Here is a 26,169-nt window from a genome sequence, read left to right as displayed (position 1 = left end):
GACGCCCTCGAGGGCCAGTGATAAACACGATCTTTGGAGGTCCAACTGCTGTTGGATTGTCCAAAAATTCCAGAAAGGCATATACTAGGGAGGTTATGCATATTGTTGGAGAAGCCCCGAAGAGGGCCAGGACAGAAGTAACATTGGCTTTTGATGATTCCGACCTAGAGGGTGTGAAGTTTCCCCATGACGACCCGCTGGTCATAACACCGATAATAGGAAATAGCCCGGTTAAGAGGGTCCTTGTGGATAATGGTGCTTCTGTGGATATCTTGCTCCACGATACCTTTCTAAGAATGGGGTATAACGACTCCCAGTTGACACCAACCGACATGCCGATATATGGATTTGCTGGAGTAGAATGTCCTGTGGAAGGGATAATCAAATTGCCAACCACCATAGGTACGGAACCAAGGCAAGCAACGCAGATGCTGGATTTCGTGGTGGTAAAGGCTAGTTCAACTTATAATGCTATCATGGGGAGAACACGGATACATGCCTTTAAGGCAGTCCCCTCTTCCTACCATTCAGTCATGAAGTTTCCCACCCGAAACGGGATTGGAGAAGAGAGAGGAGATCAAAAAATGGCTAGAAGCTGCTATGTGGCCTCTTTGAGGGCAGATGGAGTCGGGGGGGGCAGGTTCTTCCTATTGAAGATATGGATGTTCGAGAAAATGATGAGAATAGAGGAAGGCCAGCAGAAGAATTGGTTTCGGTTCCTTTAGACCCCGAGAATCTTGAGAGGATGACTTTCATTGGAGCCACATTAGAGGAGCCTCTTAGAGGGAAGTTAGTGAAATTTTTACAAGAAAATAGTGATGTGTTTGCATGGTCAGCAGCTGATATGCCAGGTATAGACCCGGAGTTAATTACTCACAAGCTAAACGTGGATCCAAGCCGGAAGACAGTGAAACAAAAGAAAAGAAATTTTGCCCCGGAAAGACAGGAGGCTATAAAACAGGAAGTAGAAAAGCTCTTAGAGGCTGGTTTCATTGAGGAGATTCAATTTCCGGAGTGGTTAGCAAACCCTGTAATGGTGAAGAAGGCTAATGGAAAGTGGAGGATGTGTATAGACTTCACTGATCTGAATGATGCATGCCCCAAAGACTGTTTCCCGCTACCTAGAATTGATACTTTGATTGATGCCACTGCTGGACATGAGATGCTGAGTTTCATGGATGGATTTAGCGGATACAATCAGATCAAAATGCATAAGAATGACATTCCAAAGGTATCATTTATCACTGACTTTGGTGTTTATTGTTATCTTGTTATGGCGTTTGGTCTCAAGAATGCAGGAGCCACCTATCAGAGGTTGGTGAATAAAATTTTTAAGGATCTTATTGGGAAGACTATGGAAGTCTATGTTGATGACATGCTAGTCAAGACTCTAGTAAAGACTGATCATATAACCCATTTGAGGGAAGCTTTTGAGGTCCTAAGGTACCACAAGATGATGTTGAATCCAACGAAGTGTGCTTTCGGAGTAGGATCGGGAAAATTCTTGGGATTGATGGTCTCAAAGAGGGGAATTGAGGCCAACCCCGATAAAATAAAGGCAATCCTGGATATGGAACCACCAAAAACTGTCAAGGATGTACAGAAGCTCACAGGAAGGGTTGCGGCGCTAGGACGATTCATCTCCAAGTCAGGAGACAAGTGTTTCTCATTCTTCAAGACATTAAAGAACATTAAAGACTTTGTATGGAGTGAGGAAAATCAGAAGGCATTTGAAGAGTTAAAGAAGTATATGGGCCAGGCCCCGTTGTTGGACAAGCCAGTTCTGAGTGAAGTTTTATTCTTGTACTTGGCTGTTTCAGAAAGCGCCTTGAGCGCGGTGTTGGTTAAGGAGGAACTGAAAGTCCAAGAAACCCGTATACTATGTCAGCAAAATCTTGCATGGTGCAGAGTTGAATTATTCAACTATTGAGAAATTCGCTTTAGCCTTGGTAATGGCTTCAAGAAAGCTGCGTCCTTATTTTCAAGCTCACCAGATTGAAGTGCTAACAAATCAGCCGTTGAGAAACATCTTCACAGTCCTAAGGCAAGTGGGAGACTGATTAAGTGGGCAATAAAGTAAGGAGAGTTCGATCTCAAGTATAAGCCACGTACGGCCATAAAAGCCCAGGCACTAGCTGACTTCGTGGTGGAATGTACCATACCCAACCAAGAAGTCGGGGGGCAGGAAGATACCATACCTCAAGACAAGGGAGTCGACAATGGGGACAAGGAGAAAGAATATTGGGTTCTCTATTTTGATGGAGCATCAAAAACAAATTCCAGTGGAGCAGGGTTGGTTTTGCAAAGCCCTGATGGATTCCTAATTGAGTATGCTATGAAGCTAGACTTCCCAACCACAAACAATGAAGCAGAGTATGAAGCCCTGATTGCTGGCCTTGGTCTAGCTGGGACACTTAGAGTCAAAAACTTAAAGGTCCGTGGAGACTCGAAGCTGATCATATCCCAGGTAAAGGGAGAATTTGAGGCAAGGGATGATACGATGGCTAAGTATGTTCGCCTAGTAAGGGCTGTGATGACCCAATTTAATGAATGTCATGTTGAACACATTCCAAGGGAAGAAAATGCTAAAGCAGATGCACTATCAAAGTTCGCTTCGTCTGAGATTGAAGAAAGTTCAGGAAGTGTGTACTTCCGTGTTTTGAAGACACGGAGCATAGATGTTAAGCTTGTGGCTCCCATAGGCTTGGGGACGTCATGGATTGATCCCATCAAGGCTCACATTCAGACCGGTTGGTTGCCAAGTGATATAACTGAGGCACAGAAGTTAACTGTTCGAGCACTAAGGTACTCCTTGATAGATGGAATTCTGTATAAGAGATCTTTCGTCGTTCCTTACTTGAGGTGTCTTAGGCCCGACGAGGCACGCTTGGCTCTTGAGGAAGTACATGAAGGTATTTGTGGGCAGCACTTGGGGGGCAGGGCCTTGGCTCATAAGATAACCCGTTTAGGCTTCTATTGGCCAGAAATGATGGCTGATGCCAAAGAATATGTGAAGAAGTGTGATCGCTGTCAAAAGCATGCACCAGTTGTTAGACAACCCCCCGAGATGTTGACCTCTATCAACTCGCCTATTCCCTTTGCCATGTGGGGGATGGATATTCTAGGGCCTTTTCCTATGGCCATGGCACAAAGGAAATTTCTGATTGTAGCCATTGATTATTTCACCAAGTGGATCGAAGCCAAACCCTTGGTCAAAATCACTACTAAGCAGGTTGCACAATTCCTGTGGGAAAACATTATGTGCCGATATGGAATTCCCCATATCCTCGTCACTGACAATGGAGCACAATTCAACAATGAGGAATTCAAGAAGTATTGTAAAGAAAATGAAATTGAATTACGATTCACCTCTGTGGCTCACCCGCAAGCCAATGGGCAAGCAGAGGTAGCAAATCGGATAATCCTGGATGGACTAAAGAAGAGGATCGAGAAGTCAAGAAATAATTGGGTGGATGAGATACTTCCCATATTATGGGCCTATAGGACTACCTGTAGAGTCACGACAGGAGTAACTCCTTTCATGTTGGCATATGGGGCAGAAGCAGTAGTTCCCGTGGAGATATCACATTCCTCTCCAAGGATTCAGGCTTTCAACGCAGAAGAAAATGAGGAAGGGCAGAGGTTAGCCCTGGATCTGATCGATGAAGTGCGAGATAAGGCACATGCAAAGATAGTAGAATATCAGAAAAATGCTTCATTCTACTACAACCTAAGGGTTAAAGAAAGGTTTTTTAAATAAGGCGATCTAGTCTTGAGGAAGATAGAAGCATCTGGTGTAGGACAAAAAGGGAAGCTTGCCCCGAATTGGGAAGGGCCGTACAGAGTCAAGAGTGTTCAAGGTAGAGGAACCTACAAGCTAGAGACTATGAATGGATTTGAAGTCCCGAGAACTTGGCATGCACAAAACCTGAAGGTTTACTATGTGTAGGGCAGCCAGATACGATTCTCACTCGTCAGGATGGCGAGTAGGTTGAAAAGCACCTTGAAGCTTTGCTTGCTTAGGATTTATATGTTTTAGTTTTATTACGAAGTTTATTATTACTTATGTAAGGGACGAATCCCAGATAATTTTACAAAATTCATGAGTTCTTCAAAGTATGTTTGTGGCCTAACAAATAAAAATCAAATGCATGGATGCAAGCATAGAAGGTGATAAATGAAATAGATCTGATAGATATTACAAAAATTCGATAAATAAAGTCTCGAAAATAGGATAAAAAAACAAGCCACGCAGGGCTGAAAAAGCTCTAAGGAGCTGAAGTACCCTCGGCATCCATATCATCGTCCTCTCCGCTCTCGCTGGATGTCTCTGTCGTCTCGGAGGAGGAGGAAGAGCTATCGTCCTCAGCTGGTCTGGAAGAAGACTCGGGAGGGGGAAGGAGTGGATCCTGAGAAACATGATCCGAGACAACTACTCGGGTACGAAACCTCTGTAGCAAAGCCTCGTCATCAGGGCAGACATAGTCCGTCGGGTTAATATCAGGACAAGCCTCGTTCACGGTCCCAAGGGCCGTGTCCCAACCAGTCCTAAAAAACCCGGGAAAGACTGAATCATCCCTAATCCTCATGGATTGGGCAAACTCCTCCGAGTCCAGATAGTTGTCTATAGCTTTATCCTTCTCCGCCCGAAGTACCACTAGCTCGGCGTTGGACTCTCCGAGTTCTTGTTCCTTGCGCTTGAGCTTCTTCTCCAGGGTAGCATACTTCTTCTGTTGCCTCCTGAGGGCATTGTCGGCCTTATCAGAAGCCCGCTTCCATGACTCGGCTTGCCTCACGGCGCCTTGAAAATAGGCGTTAGACTGAAACAAAGCAATCAACGAAGTATAAGGCAAGAAAATGCTACAAGAATGAAAGATAAATTTAAAAGAGAGAAGACATACCGAAGCCAGAGATTGGGCTCCCATGAGCTTAATCCTCTCAAGGTCAGGGGTGGCCACCACATCAGTAAAGTCCTTTGGAGTCACGCTATGGTAGGACCAATCCCAAGCATGTTTCGTGGAACCAACCACGGTGTCCCCTCGGCGGAATCCCCAGAGAGGCTGGAAGGCGCCTGTGGCAGTAGCAGTAGGGGCAGCAGCAGTGATAGGAGCACTATGGCCCCCAACTCCTTCAGTTGAAGCCTCCCCCATAGGCTCTTTCTGCTTTCTCAAGAAGATAGGCTCTGTCGCCTTTCCCCGGGTGTCAAGGCCTGCGAGCCGAGCTTTCTTCATCCTAGCAGTCTCTTCAACCAGAGGAACATTGTCCTCGTTAATCTCTTTGGCAGCTGCGAAACAAAGCAAAAGACAAAATGAGTGATGTTAATAATGCATGAAATAAAATAAATTAAAGAAGGGAAGAAAAATATCCTGTTGAGAAACAGAGGATAGTCCCACGTGAATCAGGGAAAACTCCTCTAAGAGAGTCCAGCTGGTGGTAGTGCCATCATCCTGAGTAAGCCCATTATAGATAATAGTTTCTTCAGGAGTTATGTGAATGGATTTGAGGCTACCATCACTGACCTTCCCGAAGGAAGATCGAAAAAGTGTGCCCCAGTCACCATTCTCCCAACGTAACCCAACGAAACTATTCCTCCAATTTTGATTATTATCAGGAATAGAGGCGTTGTTAAAGATATGTTTGCTTTTGGGCCTTTGCTTGACATAGACCCAGCCACAGATACTGGAAGAACTATTATAACACTGAAAGACCTTCCTAAAAACAGCTACAGAAAGAGGAAAGCCCTCCCTAAGACAGCAGACCATAAAACATAGAATGTTCCTCCAGGCGTTTGGAGGAAGCTGACACGGGTTGATTTGTAAATCAGCCAAAAGATGAGGAATAAAAGGGTGAAAAGGAAACCTAAGCCCAGCATTAAGGGCATCTGTGTAAATGAAGAGAGTGTCGGGTCTCCAGTGGCAAGTACGGTCACCACCAGAGACTGGAACTAATCTAAGAGGAGGAAGGACGTTATAGCGAGCATTTAGTTTATTGAAATCTATGTTGTGCCAAGTATTACAATGATTAAAAGAGTCGAGATATGCAGTGGAGGGATATTCATCCCCCCTAGTGTTAATCATATCAATTAAAGACATATATGAAGAGCGGATCTCGATATCCTTACCTCGTTTTGAAGCCGAGGCTATCTTGGCCGCCCTCTCGGAACTCTTGTCAGCCATTTAGTAAAGACTGGAAAAGAAGGCTGGAAGCTAAGGGAGGAAAGTTGAAAGAGGAGAAAGATTGGAGAGTTTTAGAAATGAATGAAGTAAAGGGTGAAGAGTGTGAGTGAGAGCACACTCCCCCCCACCTTTATATAGGAGGAAAAGGAGGAAATTGGGCCTAGAAAAGCCCATTCAGGCCCAAAAAAAAGAAGGTTCTGGAAGCATTAGGAAATTCTTGGAAAATTCAAGAAAGAAAACTTGAGTTTTTTTTGAAAATCCTGGAAGAATCCAGAAACAATCCTAGAGTAATTTGGAATTTGGGTTTAGAAAACAAAAGCCCAGTTAAGGGCCCAAGTGTTGAAAGAGGCCCAAATGATTTTAGGGGTGGAAAAGAAGTCCCACTAAGATAAAAAAAATTTTTTTTGGCCTGAACCCAAAACGTTGGCCCAAATTGAAAGCCCAGAATTAGAGGCCCAATTGAAAGGCCTGTGAAGCCGAGTAAGAGAATAAGCCCAGTTAAAATGGGCCCAAGTTTTAGCCCAGCATAAGGGGCCTAAATCCAAGTGTGTACAAAAATTTATATACATGCATATGTTCTTGGCCCTGTCGACCAGAAAGCACAGAGAAATCCTGGTCGAATGTTCTGAGTTCGAATTTCCCTCGACTAGGGCTGATAAAAGAAGCTAATTCGGTCAAGAAAGGAATTCTGACCAAAATTCTTGGTCGAAAATGATATTCCTTCGACCAAAATACCAGAATAGAATTAGTTCCTTGACCCTGTCGACCAGGAGACAATATACATTCCTGGTCGAATCAATCCTGCTCAAAAAAGCTTCGATCAAGGCACAAGATGATGGTTAATTCGGTCAAAAATGGAGATCCTGACCGAAAGGGACGAAAATCCTAGTCGAAAACTTTCTAGTTGACAAAAAAAAAAAAAAAAACAAAAAAGGGAAAAAATCCTGGCCGAAATTCGACCAGGACTTCTGCTCGAAATACTCCTGCTCGAAAGGCTGTCGACCAGGGCAGTATGGAGGTTAATTCGACCAGGATCCTGGTCGAATGGATTCCTGGTCGAAAATTGTATAAAAAAAAAAAGAAGGAAGAAAAAAGGAAGAAAAAAGGAAGAAAAAGGGAAGAAAAAATCCTAGAAAATTACAAAAAAAAAGGAAATTCCTTAAATAATTTCTGAAAAATGTTAATATTTTCAGAAATAAGGAATAAATCCAGAAAATTAAAGGATAAATCCCAGAAATTAGGGAAAAAATCCATAAAAATAAGGAAATTCCTTAAATAATTTCTGAAAAATGTTAATATTTTCAGAAATAAGGAATAAATCCAGAAAATTAAAGGATAAATCCCAGAAATTAGGGAAAAAATCCAGGAAAATAGGAAAAATTCCTTAAATATTTTCTGAAAAATGTTAATATTTTCAGAAATAAAGGATAAATTCCAGAAATTAAGGGAAAAATCCAGAAATTAAGGATAAATCCCAGAAAATTAAGGGAAAAATCCAGAAATTAAGGATAAATCCCAGAAAATTAGGAAAAAATCCCAGAAAATTAGGGAAAATCCCAGAAAATTAGGGAAAAATTCCTGGAAATTAAGATAATTTCTGAATAAAAGGAAGATTCATTGTAAATGTGTAGGTCGCTCCACACTTTACGCAAAACGAAACCCTATAAGGGAACGAATAGATTTAACTTCCGCGAAACCTAATCAATGTTTCCCAAAAGTTGGGGGGCAAATGATAGGGATAAATAAGTCCTGATTTTATAATTAATGGGCTGCTAGGCCCAATAGTAAGATGTATAATATTCAGACCAGAAAGGTTAAGCCTGATGGACCAGATCAGGCCTGGTGGAATAAAAAAGGCCCAAAAACCCTGATTATTAATTAATTTCGTAATTAATTAATAAGGGAAAAATCAGCTATTGAGAAGAGTCCCGATAAGGATATAAATCCTTATAGATTAGCCTCAAGGGGACCTAAAAGGATAAGGAATCAGCTTCCTACTTTCTAGGACTCCTAAGTCTATCCTAATTCAGAGGCTTGTCCACCAAGTCTCCTATACCAAGTCCAATTCAAGGACTCCCACATCTATATAAGGGGCCTCACCCCACAAATCAGAACTACGTTTTTTGGCTTGATTCTCTAATTCACAGAGATACGTAGGCATCTCGTAAAGGCAGAATTAAGCTACGATACACGAGAGCAGCCATTAAAGGTCTTGAGCTCCCGAATCTTAGTAATAAATACAGCAAATAATAACCTTAGCTTTTTATCCATAACACACGCATATAAATATCAATAATACTATAATTTATATATAATAATATTATTTTTTTCAAATTTAAATACCTCTAAATTAAAATATCATATATATATGTATATATGTATATATATCATTATTATCAAATCATGTCATTTATAAATTTTGAATGAATAAATTTCACATATTGAAAATTTTGATTCAATTTATATTTAAAAAATTATATGTGGGCGAGTTTTAAATTAGTAATTTTAAAATAAAATGATATTTTTAAGGTTCGTTTGGTTCAACACATCCTGGAATCATGTATGGTTTCAGTCACTCCAACCCCAGTTTTGGTTCAGAAAAATAGGATTTTATACCAATTTCTCGAACCCCAGGGTTTTAAGTACAGAGGTGGAGAGGTGGATATGAAACAATGGTATCAACTTTTATTTCACTTTTTTAATTTTTATTTAAGTAATTAAATATAAATATTTAGTACTAAAAGAAATCATTAAACCTAAAAAATATTAAAATAATAATAAAAATAATATATTTAATTAAATTAAAATTATTAAGTCAACATATTTTAAATTAAAAATATTTATTAATTGGTATATGTATTGTTTTATCGAAGACGTCGGCCACCCACAAGGCCACAAGTACAACCATCCAACACAAAGGGTCAAAAATGTTGATGCAGCAAGTTCAATTATCCGAACCCTAATAAATATCCGAATAGAGGCAAAGCTTCATTGTCAGTACCCTCAGGGTAATTCTTCCTGCTTAATCCTCTTTCTGTTTCCCTCAGTTCCTTGTATCTATCTATTTGTACATAAATTAATCTGCTTTTTCGGTGTAGTATTATGTGGTCTGTGTCGGTTCATCTATAATTCAGCTATTCATTTATCTGCTAACTTGGCTTATAAATTTTGTACTTTTTCAATATAGTGTTATGTCGTCTGTATCGAGTCAACCACAGTTCCGCTACACACAACCTCCGTCCAAGGTCCTTCATCTGAGGAATTTGCCCTGGGAGTGCACGGAGGATGAACTGATTGAACTTGGTAAACCATTTGGTAAAGTTGTCAACACAAAGTGTAATGTTGGAGCCAACCGGAATCAAGCTTTTATTGAATTTGTAAGTGGCGTTATAATTTTGTTCTATTCCGTTTGGCTGTCCTAGTCCCTGTTTATCGTATTGATATTTGTGATTTTGTTGTTAGATAACTCTTGTAAATGTTTTTTGTTTTGTTTTATAGGCCGAGTTAAATCAAGCTATAGCCATGATATCATATTTTGCCTCATCATCAGAAGCGGCTCAGGTACGAGGGAAAACCGTCTACCTACAGTATTCCAACAGGCAAGAAATAGTGAACAACAAAACTACAGCAGATGTTGCTGGAAATGTACTTTTGGTAACAATTGAGGGAAATGATGCACGGCTCGTCAGCATTGAGGTTTTACACGTGGTAAGTAATTGTTGTGTGTTTTCCTATATGGTTACCAAGAGGTATGAATCTTAATAAACGATCCGCTCTAAAGTTTTTGGTGGTTAGTTTGTCACCACCCAGCTCGTTTAAGTTTTTTTTGACATAAATGTAAATAAATGAGCAGGTTCTTGTGAAGGAATTTATCTTCGATGGCAGCTTATTGCATCGGAAGAAAGAGCGCATGTGTGTTTGTCTCTTTTCTCCTTTCCCTAACACTTGGCTCTTTCTTCATCATCTTCCCATCCCCTACCATTCTTAGACTTTCAGATTCGTTATTTTCCTCTTTTTTATCCTGCAAGGTCTAGGTTTGTTATGATACCTGTGTCATAATATTTTATACTGCAGTTTTAAGATTCAATCTTGTTGGTCGTTGTCTTTATTATGCAAATGTTGTTGGATAGTGTTTGGTCGAACGAAGAAGATGGTGCAATGGAATGTTCTTCTGGAAAGAACATTCTTTTCATGTCTGGTTCCTTTTTATAGGGATAGAACATTTGGTTTTTTTATTACGCATCGGATACAGTACTTAGAATGGAGGTTAAGAAATGCCTTTATTAATGTTGCTGATAAATTATACACCGTATATATATTTGATGCTACTATACTCCTATGTATATATAAGATTATATATGTTCTATAGTATGTTGATTCATTTTGTATGGAAAATATCATGGTTTAAATTAAATAATAATTAGCAAATAAAAATGATAAAGTCTCAAAATAATCACACCCATAAAGTATACTGTTTCAGGTTTTCTACTCTCGTTTCAGGTTCAAAAATATTTTATATCATGAGCTTAGCAGAAGAATATGATGCTAGTCTTGTTAGTTGACCCCCATTATAATAGTAACTATTGGTTATGTTCTACCCTATAAAGTAGAATGATTCTGTTGAATTTAATCTTCAGTTGGTGCTTAAAAACATGAGAAGTTGGAGGATTTTGATCTGCGAGATACAGGAAGCTGTTCTGGGATAGCAAAGAAAATGCCGTTCTTATGCAGAATCTTCTAACATTAAACCATTAAGAATATAATGCATCAAATAGGAATTTCAGCAGTGAAGTAAATGTAGAATTTTCTGCCTCATTCCAACAGCAAAACAGATTCCTGGTATTATGTGTGTACATGGAAAGGGAAAAAGATATGTTTTTAATTAACATATATATTTTGTGATTGATATACATATGAGTTGTTAGAATTTGGTTGTAGAAAACCACATATATAAGATATGTATTATTATATATTATTTAATTAATTATTATTAATTTGTTGACTGTGACAGTCGACAAGCTGGATCTCTATCGACGTGACAACCTTGGTGTGATAGCAAACTATTACCAAAGTTGCTGTCCATTGGTTTGCATGAATGTTGAATGGATTGTACTTTTATAATCTATTATGAGTTTACTAATCTATATGTCATGTCATTGATCAATACCGATAGCTTTTGAGATGCATACTCCCGTTGACATGTTTTTTTCTGCATGAGTTTAAGCTGTCCGTGCAGAGAGAGTGACACTGGTTAACATTTGCGGTTATTATAAACATGTTATCTCTTTGCTTGATAAACTTTTGGGATTGTTTTTTAATTGAATGAAATTTCTTTTTTATACAACTCCTTATATTTTTCATATTGCCTTTTCTACTATTATAGATAATAATTTTGAGTCCTAACTCAGGGGACATGCTTATTAATGCAAGGACAACAAAATTGAAAGATATTAATCTTTAAAAGATGGGTTACTCTAATTATTCCTTGATTTAAACATGAAGATATTAAATTAATTAATTTATAACAAATTGAGAAAAATATATTACCACTTTTTTAATGATTTATCTAGTGATTTTGTTTAGCTGAACTAAAAGTAGACATATGTATTAATAGAATAAGTAATTATATCAAATGTATACACTAATAAGTAATTATACGTCCGATGCATGGATTTCTTATGATTTCTACTTCGATACATATACATATGTATATATATAGTAACTCTTAAAATCTATTGTTATTATGCAAAAAAAATATTCTAATACTATATTATTAATGCCGAAATATTAAAAGTTTGATAATCGGTCCTTTTTTTTTGGTATTTGGGGTTCAATACTTAGTTTTCCTATTTAGGCCAAAAAAAAAATTACAATCACATCTTTAGGAACTTATTTAGAAACTATTGTAACGGCCTAACTCTTTTACAAACCCATTCTAATTAAAACACTTAAAGCCACGTATCTATACTATATTTATATAATATAATAAGCAAAATAGGGTGAATTTGGTTGTAGTTTGGTTCAACCATAAAATGTAGATCTTTAGTAAATGAACAAGAACCATTGGATCTAACACTAAGGCCTTGTTTGGATTGGAGTTGGATTGGAGGTTGAGGAGGTAGGGGTTGGGTTGGAGGCTAGGTTGGGTTAGGTTGAACACTTACCTCATTTGGATGTAGGTGCGGAGTTAGTAGCGGTTGAACCTTTGACATGTTTGATTTGGAGTTGGAGTAAGATTAGTTTTTATCATTATAAATTATATATTGAAAAACTAGTGAATGTTTTTAAATTTATCTAAAAATTTTAACTAAATTTTAAAATATTTTTAAAAAATGAAAAAAAATTCAAAAAGTAAAAAAATGAAAAAACTTTAATAGAGAGAGAATGAAAGAGAGAGGATGAATAAAAAAAGTAAGCTGTCAACACCCCAAATTGGGGTGTTGGAAAAGTTCAATTTTGTATTGCAAATTAACCCCCTTTCAACCCATGATGAACCCTCACAAAACCCAACCTCTGCTTTGACAAACTTTCCCAAACATGGTTCTCTTGAGCTCGTCCCAACCCACTCCCTCCCAACCCCCCATCCAAACACAGCCTAAGTAATATTATATATTCAAACTACTCTACTAAAGGCCCAAGGTTCAAAACCCGCCAGCAACATATTAAAATTAAGAATTTGTGTTATTTTGTTCAAAATAACACATGCCATTAGTTGAAAAAAGCTGTTGTTATTTATAGTAATGTATTATTTATATCAAAATTTCACAAATATACAATTTTAACCAAAGTAAATTATTTATACCAATTTCATTATGAAAATTAATTAATACGACAAATATTTTAAATTAAAATTAATACAACTATTAAAACAATAAACTGATTTATACAAAAAAATTATAATTATAAGATATAATATATTATAATAATATTAATAGGTGCCAAGGTTAGAGCTCAAAATCGTTTATACCATATAAGTGTCGGTCTCTTAGTTAATTTTTTTTTGAAAGTATTGGATAAATTATACATAGTATAGTATATTATATAGTTAGGTAAGTCCAATGGTGTTCTATATCTTGTTATATATTTATATTGTAGAGCAAAAACTAAAATTTATCACTCTAATGGTGTTCAATATCTTGTGCTATTCTAGCGCAATGCTATACTTTGTTGCTAAATATAGAACAAGAGATAGATGAAGCTATAATGGACACCTCCTCCCACCTCATCAAAAATTGAAAAGTTAGAAACATTAATGTTTGTACTTTGTATTAAAAAATAGCGGGGGTAATTGGAGAGTTGGTGAAATTTGGAATAAGATACAGAACCAACCATTGGAGCCACGATGCTATTTTAGCACCAAAGACTACTTTTTGGTGCTAAATCATAGCAAATAGCTCCACCTATTTTTACACAACCATTGGACATGCTCTTGATAGGCCAGAGTAGAATTCTAATTCTATTATACTATATATATGCCAACGACGACCCAAGATCCCTCCTACATGGTTACTTATAGTATAGAAAAGAATGAATATAGTTATGTTATCTGTAAATTATTCAACTTGTACTTGATTCTTGTACATGTGGGAGAGAAAAAGTAAAAGACATAAAGCAAACAGGGTCTTACTTAGACCCAAGATTACCAAAATGAAGCTACATATCAGTCAAATACAAACTTATGTACTAAATATGTTGTGTATTAATTGATATTTTAAAGTTCAGTGTGGGAAAGTGGGCTGCAGTCTTCACTGGTGCTCACTTGGATCTTTCTTTGCTTAGAAGTTCACGTATTGCAATTTACAAGTAAAAATATGAGGTGCTCAAGAATCATCTAGAGCTATATGCTGTGACCTGATAAGAATAGTCTCTACACAAATTTTAGCACTGTACATGTGCAGTATATGTTAGCATTTCATAGTGTAATGTGTGCACTAGTTAAATTTACTATCAAGGTAATAAAGCTTTAAGTATGCTTCGTGGCTTTAAAATGAATGCTTTTGATGTTTAACTTTTTCCTTTTGCTATGTAGGTATTTTCGGCCTTTGGGTTTGTGCATAAGATTACAACATTTGAGAAGACAGCTGGATTTCAGGCGTGTTTTATACTTCTGCTACAAATTATAATTGATCTAGTCACTGGCTTTTCCATTTTTATAATCGTTCACTTTAATTATGTAGGCACTTGTGCAATTTACTGATTCAGAAACTGCTTCCTCTGCGAAGGATGCACTTGATGGAAGAAGCATTCCTAGGTAATGTTATTTTTGGACCATAAGGCTGCTTGTACTCTTTTACGTATCAGTTCAATTTTGTTTACTTCTCATGTCTAATTTAATGTTGCTTTGGTTTCATATAAGAAATTGTAGCCACTTATGATGGCCTCATTGCTCTGTGAATTAAACCAAATGTACCAAAAGTATTCTTTTTACTTATTGATGTATTTCTTCTGTAACAACGTAATATTGTCAAACAATTGAGGTGTCAAAAGATGACTGCAGAAGTAATTATTTGTTCATACCTCCGGGCTTCCATTGCAAGATTACGTGGTGGGAGAGGTAGTATTAATTAATTTGGTAGTATTGGAAAGAATAGCATCAATCTAATTTGAATTGACTAATGAACTGGGTTATAAATACATAATAGTTAACAGATGACAGACACCAGGCAATAAAGTTGTGCTTATTTTCTATTAATACTACATATCAAATGGTGCTATCCAGCACATTTTTATGTTTCATTACGAGTACATGATTCTCTATTTTTACATTTTTATAAGTCACATCCTTTTAAGTTACACTACTTTAAACTTCTAATGCTCATATTGTTTTTTTACGTTTGTGAACATCTGTCAGCTATCTAATTCCGGAGCTCTCTCCATGTTCCCTTAAGATCACTTATTCTGCACATACTGATTTGAGTGTGAAATTTCAGAGCCATCGCAGCAGGTACTTTTTACTACTACAATTTACTCGCACAGAGGGTTATTTACATGCAAGGAAAATATAATATGTGACTGTTTATCATGTTTATGGTACTCCATTTTGCTTCAGGGACTACACTAATCCTAGCCTTCCCGTTAATCCCTCCGCCATAGATGTTACTGGGCAGGTAAATGCTGGCAAACAACTTACTGTATCTATCTAATAGGGAGTTGTTAATTATGATCTTGAGCTACGGCCAACGAGGAAAAGGGAGAAGCTTCTCAGATAATCTTGTAATCTATAACTGAATGCAGTGTTTTAAAAAAATAATTAAGAAAAATGTTTCACATGTAATTGATGTGGAGCATGCAATTTGGACTGCCATTGGTTATAAGTTGAACACTTTCCTATATTATTTTATGACAGCCAATTACTCCTGATGCAGATCAGTGTGGGTCTAGATGGCAAAAGGTTGGAGCCTGAAAGCAATGTTCTTCTTGCTTCTATTGAGAACATGCCATATGAACTCACCTTGGATGTTTTGCACATGGTAACAGCTATTTTTATGACAATAATGAATAATGCAGCATGTGTAATATATTGTTAGGATTGTTTATGTCATTTGGATCATCTTCTGTTATCTTTTTGTAGGTTTTCTCTTCTTTTGGGACTGTTTTAAAGATTGCCATGTTTGATAAGAATGGAGGAATCCAAGCACTGGTTCAGTACTCTGGTAAGTGAAATTGAGAATCCAGTCTATTATAGCTTAACCAATATATTATGGAAATATTTAATTAGATGCTAGTTGGTTAATTGTCTGGACAGGCTGAGGTGTAACTGGTTACATAGTTATTATCTTTAAAATAATTTTACAGCTCGTGTACCTAAAGTTATATGAAGGAAGTTCTTCACATTGATAGATAACTATTGCTATTGATGAGTATTTAATCAAATAATTACTGAATTCAACATCATGTAATAATCACAAGGAAATAGGGATTTTAGTTAGTATATGTAGTCCTCTACAGTTTTTGCTTTATCCATATGAGACAATGTCTCGTCTCTCATTTAGTTTGGACTCCCACATATTCAGAGCTTATTAAACATTCTTGCAAAGACTATAATTCCTTCAATTTCTTTAATTATTTGTACTCCATTTCATCACATTAAATATATTGCAACAACCTCGTGAACAAGTTTGGCCACGTCCAGTTTCATTTTTTGGGGATTATACAGTACATTCTCTTACTAGGCATTATAATCCCGTAGAAGTGAACTATATATATATATAGGCTATGTATGATTTCTGTCAGGTCCATGCGTTAATAGCTCTTCACGTTAGGGATTAAATAGGGTTATAATCTGAGGATCGTAATCCCTTTAAAGGGCATGGCCTTGCAATTTTCTATCATGGAACTAATACCCGAACGAACTCTTCCAATTGATGAAATGTGGTATTCTAGGGTTAGCTTGTTTGTAATCGTAACAAGGAGTTAGGTCCTTGAATGATTGGAATTTGTCGCTGCTTATTTATGTAAAGAAGACAGTAACTTCGATGTTTTAAAAGGTACTTGATGATGTTCGAGCATCAACTACTAAAGGTTTGATGGGGGGTTGGTGGTCGAAAACTACTAACAATTAGAGTATTGCTGCATTTAAATTACCACATCTGGGTAACAAATGCAGGGGCAGAAGCAGGATTTGGTCTGGAGGGGGGTTATTTTTTCTATTATAAATATATAAATCAAAATATGCTAGATACTTTACTTGGCATTTGAAATATAGACGTATCAAAGCAGACCTCCCTACCAAACATGATTACTTGCAAATAATATAGATTTTGAACTACATATTTATAAATTATAATAGGATACTAAATTTTATTGGGCTGGTAGCATTACTTGGGCCACATAAAAATTGGGGGGGGGGGCTAGACTAACAAAGAAGTAAAATTATACTCTGCAAAGCAGTCTGAAAAATTTGGGGGGGGGACTAGCCACCCTAGCTTATACGTTAGGTCCATCCCTGTACAGATATAATACTACACCTGCTGTGGCACGGTTTAGATTTTCTTCTAAAATTTTCTTAAATGGTGTGTTCACAGATGTTCAAACAGCCATAGTTGCTAAGCAAGCCCTGGAAGGACACTGTATATATGATGGTGGATATTGCAAGCTTCATATTTCATATTCACGCCACACTGATTTGAGCATAAAGGTATAATTCCATCCAACCTAAAAGCACCTACTTGGATCTACTTATTGTTATCATGTTATTTACTGCATGTGTACTTTATTCTTATACTGTTTGTATATATTCCAGGTCAACAATGATAGAAGCAGAGATTATACAATCCCAAATGCTCCAATGTTAAGCACCCAGTCCTCGATGTTAGGGCAACCACCTTCAGTGCTAGGTCCAGGTGGACCCCAATACAGTGGGGCTCAGTTTGCCCCAGTTCATCAAGGTCATGCAGTGCCTCCGCCTCCATCTGGTTGGAATTCTGGCGTTCCAGTTGCACCTCAGTCCATGCAGGGTCAGATGCACACTCACCATTACATGCCTCCTGCAAATATGCCTTCTGAATATGGCCAGTCAGTGATGCACAACCCAAATAGTTTCCCCCCTGCGGGGTCATACCCTCATTATCGGCCTCAGTAACAGCAATAACTTGCTCTCCTTTAGGTACCCTACACCTACAGGCTGCTACAAAAAGGGTGTCTGAGATGTAAGACATGGATGTTTGAAGTGTAATATCAGGGTTTTCCTTGGTTTAATCTTAAGTTGGAGATTGAGATTGTTTCTTTTATTGGTGTTTGTCAGGATTAAGTCGAGAAAAGAAGTGCTTTACTGGATTTTGCTTGCATGTGTCCAATCTTTTACGAGGCATTGTTATCAAATTTTACGCAAGCTCACCCCTTACTTTCTTCATTGTTTTGTATTCTCTTTATAGATACTAGATTAGGTCCTGGCAATTGCCCCGCTGTTTTATATTTATTTAATTTAAATTAACAGAAAAAATTTATTAACATAAAATTCAGGTGCATGAAACAATATATTTTAAGTTGATTTAATTATTTTAATAGTATTATTGACATATTTAAGCTTTTTTCAAATAAATTTTAATGAAAATCCTAAATATTTAATAACTGTGATACATAAATAAATAGTATATAGATCTATTAAAAATTGTAATAAATATATTTTGATAATATAAATTTTAAATAAATTAAGTATCTTGATAAATATTATTGATGAAATATAAGAAATTATGAAACTGAATAAGTAGTGATAGTAGAGAAAAAAAGGAAAGAATAAAAAGAATTTGTAAGAAAATTAATATATTTAATTGATGAGTAATTTAAATATTTAATTAAAAAAGTTAATATATTCTGAGAAAAGAATATGATTAATATTTAATTTAATATAATTAATAGCTTTGAACCATAATAAAAGGAGAATATAATATGTATCCTCCTTTAAATAAAAGAATCTTAAATATCTTTTTTTACGGAGAGAGTGACCCTTGACATGTTATACTGTACTCTAATACACTAGATTAACTCCCAGCACATCTAATTATCACGATCCCATCCTTGTACTGAATGCTTGGTGATAACTTTTGGTGGTGGGCTGCTCCTCCGACACCCCTTCGCCGCGTTGGTGGTCTAGCTGTCGTGGGCCTCTTACAAAATAACACTAGAAGAGGGTTTGGGTCTCGCGGCGCCTCCGGTGTGAGAGTAAGAACTCTCTTTTGGAGAAGATGAAGACATATTGGAATGCAAGGTGGCTATGTGTATATATGACTGTGACAGAGTGATTAACCCCAAAATCTTACCTTCTTGGGCCATTTATAGCCCAAGGATAGGGTTTTGGCATTGGTACCTTTGAATCGTAGTTGTTGGTTCTAGGAGCGGAGGAAACCTGGATGGGGTGGATGCCTTACATGTGTTAGGATGAGAGTGTTTGATAAATGTTCTAAGGATCTCCTGGTACGTGCCCCGATTGTGCTCATGATTGATGAATGACAGTTGTCCCTATCACGCCCTTGGGCATGTGCCTCACGTGCTGGGACTACCCAAGGTTGGGCTGTCAGGACTAGATTAGTCTGGACTAGTTGTGTGTGAGACTTGATAGAGCCGGGAGTCCGGACCTGGTCGTTCTAGGGGCTATATGTACTATCATGTGTCCCCCACTCCCTCATGCAGATTTTCTGGATGGGGGAGTAAGGTTAATATTGTTTTTAAGTTGTTGCTTGTGAGGAGAATCTGGGCTTTCCTTACTCCCCAGTCCGGATTGTGTTGAGTGTAGCCAATCAGGACTAAGGTTGGATATGTTTAGAAGAATTTGAGTTTTTCTTGCCCCCGTCCGGATTGTGTTCAGTGTAGCCAATCAGGACTAAGGTTTGGTGTCTTTAGAAGAATTTGAGTTTTGCTTGCCCCCAGTCCGGATTGTGCTGTGTGCAGTCAATCAGGACTAAGGTTGAGTGTCTTTAGAAGAATTTGAGTTTTGCTTGCCCCCCAGTCCGGATTGTGTTGAGTGCAGCCAATCAGGACTAAGGTTGGTTGGCTTTAGAAGAATTTGAGTTTTTCTTACCCCCCAGTCCGGATTGTGTTGAGTGCAGCCAGTCAGGACTAAGGTTGGATCTCTTTAGAAGAATTTGAGTTTTGCTTGCCCCCAGTCCGGATTGTGTAGAGTGCAACCAATCAGGACTAATGTTGGTTGTCTTTAAAAGAATTTGAGCTTTTCTTGCCCCCAGTCCGGATTGTGTTGAGTGTAAATGAGTTCGGACTGGGTGAATTTGAAACGTTTGTTGAAGTTCCCCTCAATAATTTGATTTATTACAGTTGTCTTTTTTCAAAAGACGTGCCGTAATAATGTTGAACGTTAATTAACGTGTATAAGTGTACAATTGTGTATATATATATATATTTTTGATGAGCGGATGAGATCGCATCACGTGGCCTGGCATCTTGATATTCATACCGCCTATCAAAAGGCCTCCCCCTCCGTTGTTTTTGTTTTTTACTCTTTCTCTCCGCTCTTCTTTCTTCTTCTTGTTTTTTGCTGTTCCCGCCGCCGTTGTTGCTATTGCGTTTGCTGTTCTCCGAGTTTTCTCCGCCGCTTCTTCTCTTTTCTCCGTAAGTTTGTTTCCTCCTTTCCATCTATCTTCTATTGCTTCGCTTACTATTTTATTAGCTGTTCCATTCTTGTATTTTTGGATGTATTTTTCTCAGTTTTTCTTGTAGTTGTTTGTGTTCTTCATGATGCTTGTATGTATATATATGTATATTGTTTTTGTTGAGATTTTGGTATTTTGATTTCGACGGTATGTTGTTTCCGGGATTAGGGTTTTGTAGCTGAGTCCGGACTGTAGTACTTAGTCTGGTCTTATAGTTTTGTGTTTGGCTTTTCTTTGTTTTTTGTGTGGTTGCTAGATGAGTCCGGACTAGTGTGTTTTGTTGGTTTTGTATTCTGAGTGCATATGGTAAGAGTAGTCCGGACTGTTTTGCTGTAGGTTTAGCTGACTTGTGTTTGTTGGGGGTTGGGAGTGGTTTGTTCCTAGGGGTCTAGATCCCCCAATTGGTTGCTTATAATTTAATAAAATTGAATATATGGTAGTCCGGACCATTATAGGATATAAGATAAAGAATTGGTAGGGATTTAGACTAACCAATCTCATTTGTTTTAGGTATATGGTCTGGACTAAAGCTTGTGCTAAAGTTTACATCTCCTGCTACGCGGAACCTTCTAACTCTGATTGTTCTTCTGACCGGACTGAGATGGGTAAGAAAGCTTCCACTTTGGATGCCAATGCCATTACCAAGTTGAAAATTGGTAAGATATCCCCTAGGAAGGTTCCATGTACTCCGGAGGGGCTCTGGGTGGACGTCCCGAACTATTTTATCACCAAGAGTGAGTAGATAAAGAATATTTGGTACTATAGAAGTATCAGGTCCGGATACGCTAGGCAGGCGAATGCTGGTCCGGGGGTGTATAATGAATCTAAGTTCGATCGGAAATTCGCTGGTACGATAGTTGCTAAGGAGCCGTACCCGCTGAAGGATGAATATGCTGCTCTAGACCACGTGGCCCAGGATCCGTCTATCCGGGTTGCCTTTCAGTTAGATCCCCGGATTGAGTGGAGATGGCCCCAGCCCGAAGAGAAGATCTATCATAGACCGGCTGATGGATTTGTACCGGTCTGCTTGGAGCATCTTAGGTCCGGGTGGAATCCGCACTGACACCTTTTCCTTAAGCATTTGTGTAAATACGAATATAAACTCTCTCCTATGCAAATAACCCCTAGCGGAATTAAGTGGATGAGTTGGTTTATTGCTTGTTGCAATAAGTTTAAGTTTCAGCCCACATTTAGGCTCTGGCACCATATCTTCAGTTTAGTTAAGTCCAGCCAGGCGCCCTTGTACGAGTTACGATTCCGGGCTCCAGAATGTGGATATGGTTCTACCTACGGACCTGTTATCCAACATTCGTCTCTGAAGCATTGGAACGGGGAACTGATTTTGCTGAGAGGTTTGGACTTGCAATATCTTCCCTACATAGCACTCGATGAAGTCCAGACTAGGTTTCCTCGCTCTATTCTCCGGGGTGATGCTATCCGACTCATTTTTTCCTTCTGTGAGTGTCTCGGGTTCCAGCTGACCCGGGATGCGTTTATGAATCATAAGACTATGAACAGGCTTGGGTGTAAGTATTTTCCTTGTAGTCCGGATTACAAAGTACCCGGACTCTGTTGTTTTCTGTACTTGGCTTTTGTTTGTTTTTTACAAAATCCGGACTAATTTTTCTGTTTGTTTTTGTCTTGACAGGTTTGCCTTATCCCAGACATGTCTTCTTCGGCTTACAGCGATGCTTTGAAAGGGTTGGGAACTTCCTTTAGGCAAAGGAAGAAGGCATCTTTCGCCGGGTCCGACCCTAATCCTCCCCCGGAGGAAGGTTCTCAGAGCAACGCGATTTCGAGGTTGGAGTCTGGTGAGCAAGAGAGGAGTCCGGACAAGGTTGCTGAAGTTGAAGATGGTGATGAGTTCGAGAATCTCGAGGAGATTGAACCGATGGGAGATGTGGCCGATGTTGATGTTGTCCAGAGAGGAGGAAGAGGCTCTGGAGTGCTGGGACGAAGCCTCCCCGGACTGAAAAGTCTCAGGTTCTTTTTGATGCTGAGTCCGGGAAGGACAAGGGGAAGGGATTAGAAGAGGAGCGCCCATCTAGGAGTGGTCCGGGTCTGGATGAGAGAATTTCCCATTTTATGGTCGAAATCCCGTCCCAGGTTGAGTGAAAGGATATGAATGAATCCAGATATGATGCCACTATTAAGGAGTTTACCCATCTTTGGGGCCAGGTATGTAATATTTTCGTACTTCTTCTGTTTCCCCTATTTTTGCCTTAGAATCTTTCTGATATATATCTTTTCTTCTTTGTAGCTTGGTGGTTATCTGGTCGGAGCTGCTGTTATTTCGTATAATGAACTGAAGCATGCCCGGGCCACTCTTGCTGAATTGAAGGACCAAATTTCTATTAAGGACACGTCTTTTTCCGGATTGAACAATTATCTTAATGATGTGACAGTCTGGGCCGAGAATGCTGAGAAAGAATGTGCTGATTTGAAGTCCGAGATTGCCGAGCTCCGGAAGAAGCTGGAGTCTGTGAGACCGGAGTACGAGGTTATTGATGCCTACAAAAAATCTGCGGAGTATGACAAGGCAATAGCTAGTGCTGGCGCTCCGGAAATAGCTCATTGTTGGATTTTTGCCGAGAGGCACATAAAACAGATCCTGAGGCGGACTTCGGCAGCTTTTGTGAAGAGTTTATCAAGGCGAAGCAGAACATGGAAGCTGGACTTGGTGAGCCGGAGCAATTCGATGGCCCCTGTCCAAGCTTTCTTCCAGAGAATACCCCAGAACCATAAATTTGTATTTTTTATTCTGGCTGAATTGTAATTCTGAGATATTTTTTTTTGACTTGGTTTATTTTTTGTGACTTTGGATTTGTACTTTGTCCGGACATATATTGTCCCGGCTGCTGTTTTAATTTGATTTTGTTGCTTATATGTTTCTTCTAGTTTGATTTTTCTTAGAAAATATTCTAAGTGGATAGTGCGATTGATGGCTTTTACTTAAAAGAATAATCTAAGTAAGGTTGCTAGTCCGAGTTCATAGTTGACCCCGAATTCAGGTTGCTTTTACTTAGATAAATTATTCTAAGTAAACTAGGTGGCTAGTCCGGATTCAAGATTGACCAGGATTGAGGTTGATTTTAATTAGAAAAATAATTCTAAGTAAAATAGGTGGCTAGTCCGGATTCAAGATTGACCAGGACTTAGGTTGCTTTTACTTAGAAAATTGATTCTAAGTAAAATAGGTGGCCAGTCCGGATTCATGATTAACCAGGACTGAGGTTGCTTTTACTTAGAAAAATAATTTTAAGTAAAATAGGTGGCTAGTCCGGATTCAAGATTGACCAGGACTTAGGTTGCTTTTACTTAGAAAAATAATTCTAAGTAAAATAAGTTGCTAGTTCGGATTCAAGATTGAGCAGGACTTAGGTTGCTTTTACTTAGGAAAAATATTTCTAAGTAAAATAGGTGGCTAGTCCGGATTCAAGATTGACCAGGACTTAGGTTGCTTTTACTTAGAAAAATAATTCTAAGTAAAATAGGTGGATAGTCCCGATTCAAGATTGACCTTGACTTAGGTTGCTTTTACTTAGAAAAATATTTCTAAGTAAAATAGGTGGCTATTCCGGATTCAAGATTGACCAGGACTGAGGCTGCTTTTATAAAGTTGCTAATTGAAACAAAAAATGCTTTTCATTGATTTGAAATTTGCTTAATAGGAATGTAGAGTAATATAGTGTTTGCTTGCCATAGGCTACAAGTGTTTGGTTACTGAGGTTGTTTTTTCTCCTTGTTATTGGTAATATCTTCTTAGCTTGAGTCCATGCCATGTATTGGGAACTTTAGAGTCATCCATATTCATGAGTTTGTAGGTTCCTGGCCTTAGCACTTCCTTGACCTTGTACGGTCTTTCCCATTTGGGTATTAGCTTTCCAATATTTGTGGGATCCGAGGCTTCTATGTCCCGAAGAACCAGGTCTCCAACTTGAAAGTATTTTACTATGGACTTCTTGTTGAAGTGCTCTTTCATTTTCTCCTTATATTTCTCCATCCTTACTACAGCTTGGTCCCATAATTCATCAATTAGTTCCATATTTGTTCTGAGTCCTTCTTCGTTAGATATTTCATCGAAGTTTATTGCTCTGTGGGAAGGTGATCGTACCTCGATGGGTAGCATTGCTTGTGTACCATATGCTAGCTTGAATGGAGTTTCTCCTATGCTTGTCCAGGGGCTTGTCCTGTAGGACCGTAATACACTTGACAGTTCTTCTGGCCATTTACTCTTGCTTTCTTTAAGTCTCTTTTCAATGCCCCGGAGCAGGATTCTGTTTGTGACTTCTACTTTACCATTTCCCTGGGGATATGCCATTGATGACTTTTTGTGCTTGATTTCGCGCTCTTGGAGGTAGGACTCGAATTCTGATCCGACGAACCGTGGTCAATTATCTGATACTAGAACTCTTAAGATCCCAAACCTCATCAAAATATTGTCCATAAACTTTATGCAGTCCGGTTGGTTAATGATCCGCATTGCTTTCTGCTCAACCAATTTGGTCAAGTAATCAATCGAAACTAACAAGTACTTGAGATCTCCTCTAGCCCAGGGAAAGGGTCCCATGATATTAATACCCCAAACAGTAAAGGGGATTAGAGACAAGACTGAGGAGGGTAGGACTGGGCTCATGCGAGACACGTTGCTGAAGAGTTGGCATTCCTTGCATTTTTTCACGAACTCTACTGCATCCTGGTGAATAGTTGGCCAGTAGTAGCTTTATCTTATGATCTTGTGAGCTAGGGCCTTTACAGATATATGATCTCCACAGATCCGTTCATGTACTTCTATTAAACAATAATTAGCTTCTTCTGGTCCGATACACTTTGGAATAGGAGATGAGAAGGTCCTGCGGTATAGTAGTCCTTCTTCAAGAAAGAACTTAGCTGCTTTGGCTTTTAGACTTTGAGCCTTTCCTTTGTCTTCTGGGAGCTCTCCTTTTTCCAGATAATTGATGAAAGGAGTCATCCAGTTTTGGCTGCTTTCGAATTCCAGTACTTCTTCAACTTCAATAGTTGGTTTTTGGAATTCTTCGAAGTAAACTGAGCAGTCCAGATCTGATGAGTTTCGGACCAGCTTGGACAGAACATCCGCTTCTTCATTTTCTTCTCGACATATTTGCAGGACATGATGCCTTTGGATTGATGCTAGGAATCTTTGAACCAGTGCTTTATATTTTTCCAGAATAGGGCTTTTTCTATGTATTCTCTGTTTGTTTGCTTGACCAATATCTGGGAGTCGTTGTAGATGTTCAAGTCCCGGACTCTGAGAGTCTTGGACAGCTTCAGTCCTGTAATCAATGCCTCATATTCCGCCTTGTTATTTATGGCTGGGAAGCAGAAAGATATAGCTGTCTGTATCATGAATCCCTCAGGACTTGTTAGGATTAGGCCGACTCCCGACCTTTCGCTTGTTGGTAAACCATCTACTTTCAAGGTCCAGGCTCCCGAGTTCGTAGATTGATTGCTCTCTGGGTCTATGCTCATTGGAACTGGTTCTGCCTCTGGGAAGTTGCATTCGATTATGAAATCAGCAAGTGCTTGAACTTTAATGGCAGTCCTGGGAATGAAGCTTAAATTGAACTGACTTAACTCCATAACCCAATTTACTAGCCTTCCCGAGACATCTGGCTTGTGAATTATTTTCCTTAGAGGTTGATTTGTGACTACCTTAATCTATCTTCCTTGGAAGTAGTGTCTGAGCTTCCTCGATGTTGTGACTAAGGTGAATGCAAACTTTTCTAAACTTGGGTACCTGGTCTCTGAATCCTTGAGTACTTGGCTCACATAGTAAACTGGTTTTTGTTTTCCATTTTCTTCCCGGATTAGGGCAGCCCCAACTGCTAGTGCTCTAGCTGATAAGTATAGGTAGAGAGGCTCTCCTGGTT

At 38.5% G+C, this 26,169-nt stretch overlaps 3 protein-coding genes across 3 annotated transcripts; 1 reads left to right on the top strand and 2 right to left on the bottom strand.

Annotated features, from left to right (window-relative positions):
- Positions 1-4,655: 4,655 nt before the first annotated feature.
- Positions 4,656-5,238, bottom strand: LOC141702694 (uncharacterized; the record flags this gene model as incomplete). Its single annotated transcript, XM_074506321.1, has 2 exons — positions 4,902-5,238; positions 4,656-4,820 (listed from the first exon to the last, which is right to left on the bottom strand). Coding segments are annotated over exons 1-2 (495 nt in total), but the record flags the coding sequence as incomplete, so codon positions are not given.
- A 3,812-nt stretch (positions 5,239-9,050) lies between these two features.
- On the top strand, positions 9,051-17,951 carry LOC141702691 (polypyrimidine tract-binding protein homolog 2-like). The gene is made up of 11 exons (XM_074506319.1): positions 9,051-9,184; positions 9,364-9,553; positions 9,675-9,884; positions 14,206-14,268; positions 14,354-14,427; positions 15,028-15,120; positions 15,226-15,283; positions 15,542-15,646; positions 15,748-15,829; positions 17,201-17,313; positions 17,419-17,951. Exons 2-11 carry the CDS (start codon positions 9,368-9,370, stop codon positions 17,755-17,757), a joined length of 1,323 nt encoding a protein of 440 aa, XP_074362420.1. The 5' UTR covers positions 9,051-9,184; positions 9,364-9,367; the 3' UTR covers positions 17,758-17,951.
- Positions 17,952-24,023: 6,072 nt separating this feature from the next.
- Positions 24,024-24,599, bottom strand: LOC141702693 (uncharacterized). Its single transcript, XM_074506320.1, has one exon. The coding sequence runs from the start codon at positions 24,597-24,599 to the stop codon at positions 24,024-24,026; it is 576 nt and encodes a 191-aa protein (XP_074362421.1).
- Between the last annotated feature and the right edge of the window lie 1,570 nt (positions 24,600-26,169).

Source organism: Apium graveolens, unplaced genomic scaffold (genome assembly GCF_009905375.1).
Source record: "Apium graveolens cultivar Ventura unplaced genomic scaffold, ASM990537v1 ctg5516, whole genome shotgun sequence".
Classification (NCBI taxonomy): domain Eukaryota; kingdom Viridiplantae; phylum Streptophyta; class Magnoliopsida; order Apiales; family Apiaceae; genus Apium; species Apium graveolens.
Note: the sequence above shows the minus strand (reverse complement) of the source record. Positions and strands in the feature narration are given on the sequence as shown.

What these genes read in the sequence shown, in the direction of transcription:
- LOC141702691 (XM_074506319.1), top strand. Translation starts at nt 9,368, where the DNA reads ATGTCGTCTGTATCGAGTCAACCACAGTTCCGCTACACACAACCTCCG. An exon ending in AGAAGACAGCTGGATTTCAG is followed by an intron (nt 14,269 to 14,353) that starts GCGTGTTTTATA and finishes TTAATTATGTAG; the next exon opens with GCACTTGTGCAATTTACTGA. An exon ending in CCATAGATGTTACTGGGCAG is followed by an intron (nt 15,284 to 15,541) that starts GTAAATGCTGGC and finishes CTCCTGATGCAG; the next exon opens with ATCAGTGTGGGTCTAGATGG.
- LOC141702693 (XM_074506320.1), bottom strand. Translation starts at nt 24,599, where the DNA reads ATGGCATATCCCCAGGGAAATGGTAAAGTAGAAGTCACAAACAGAATC.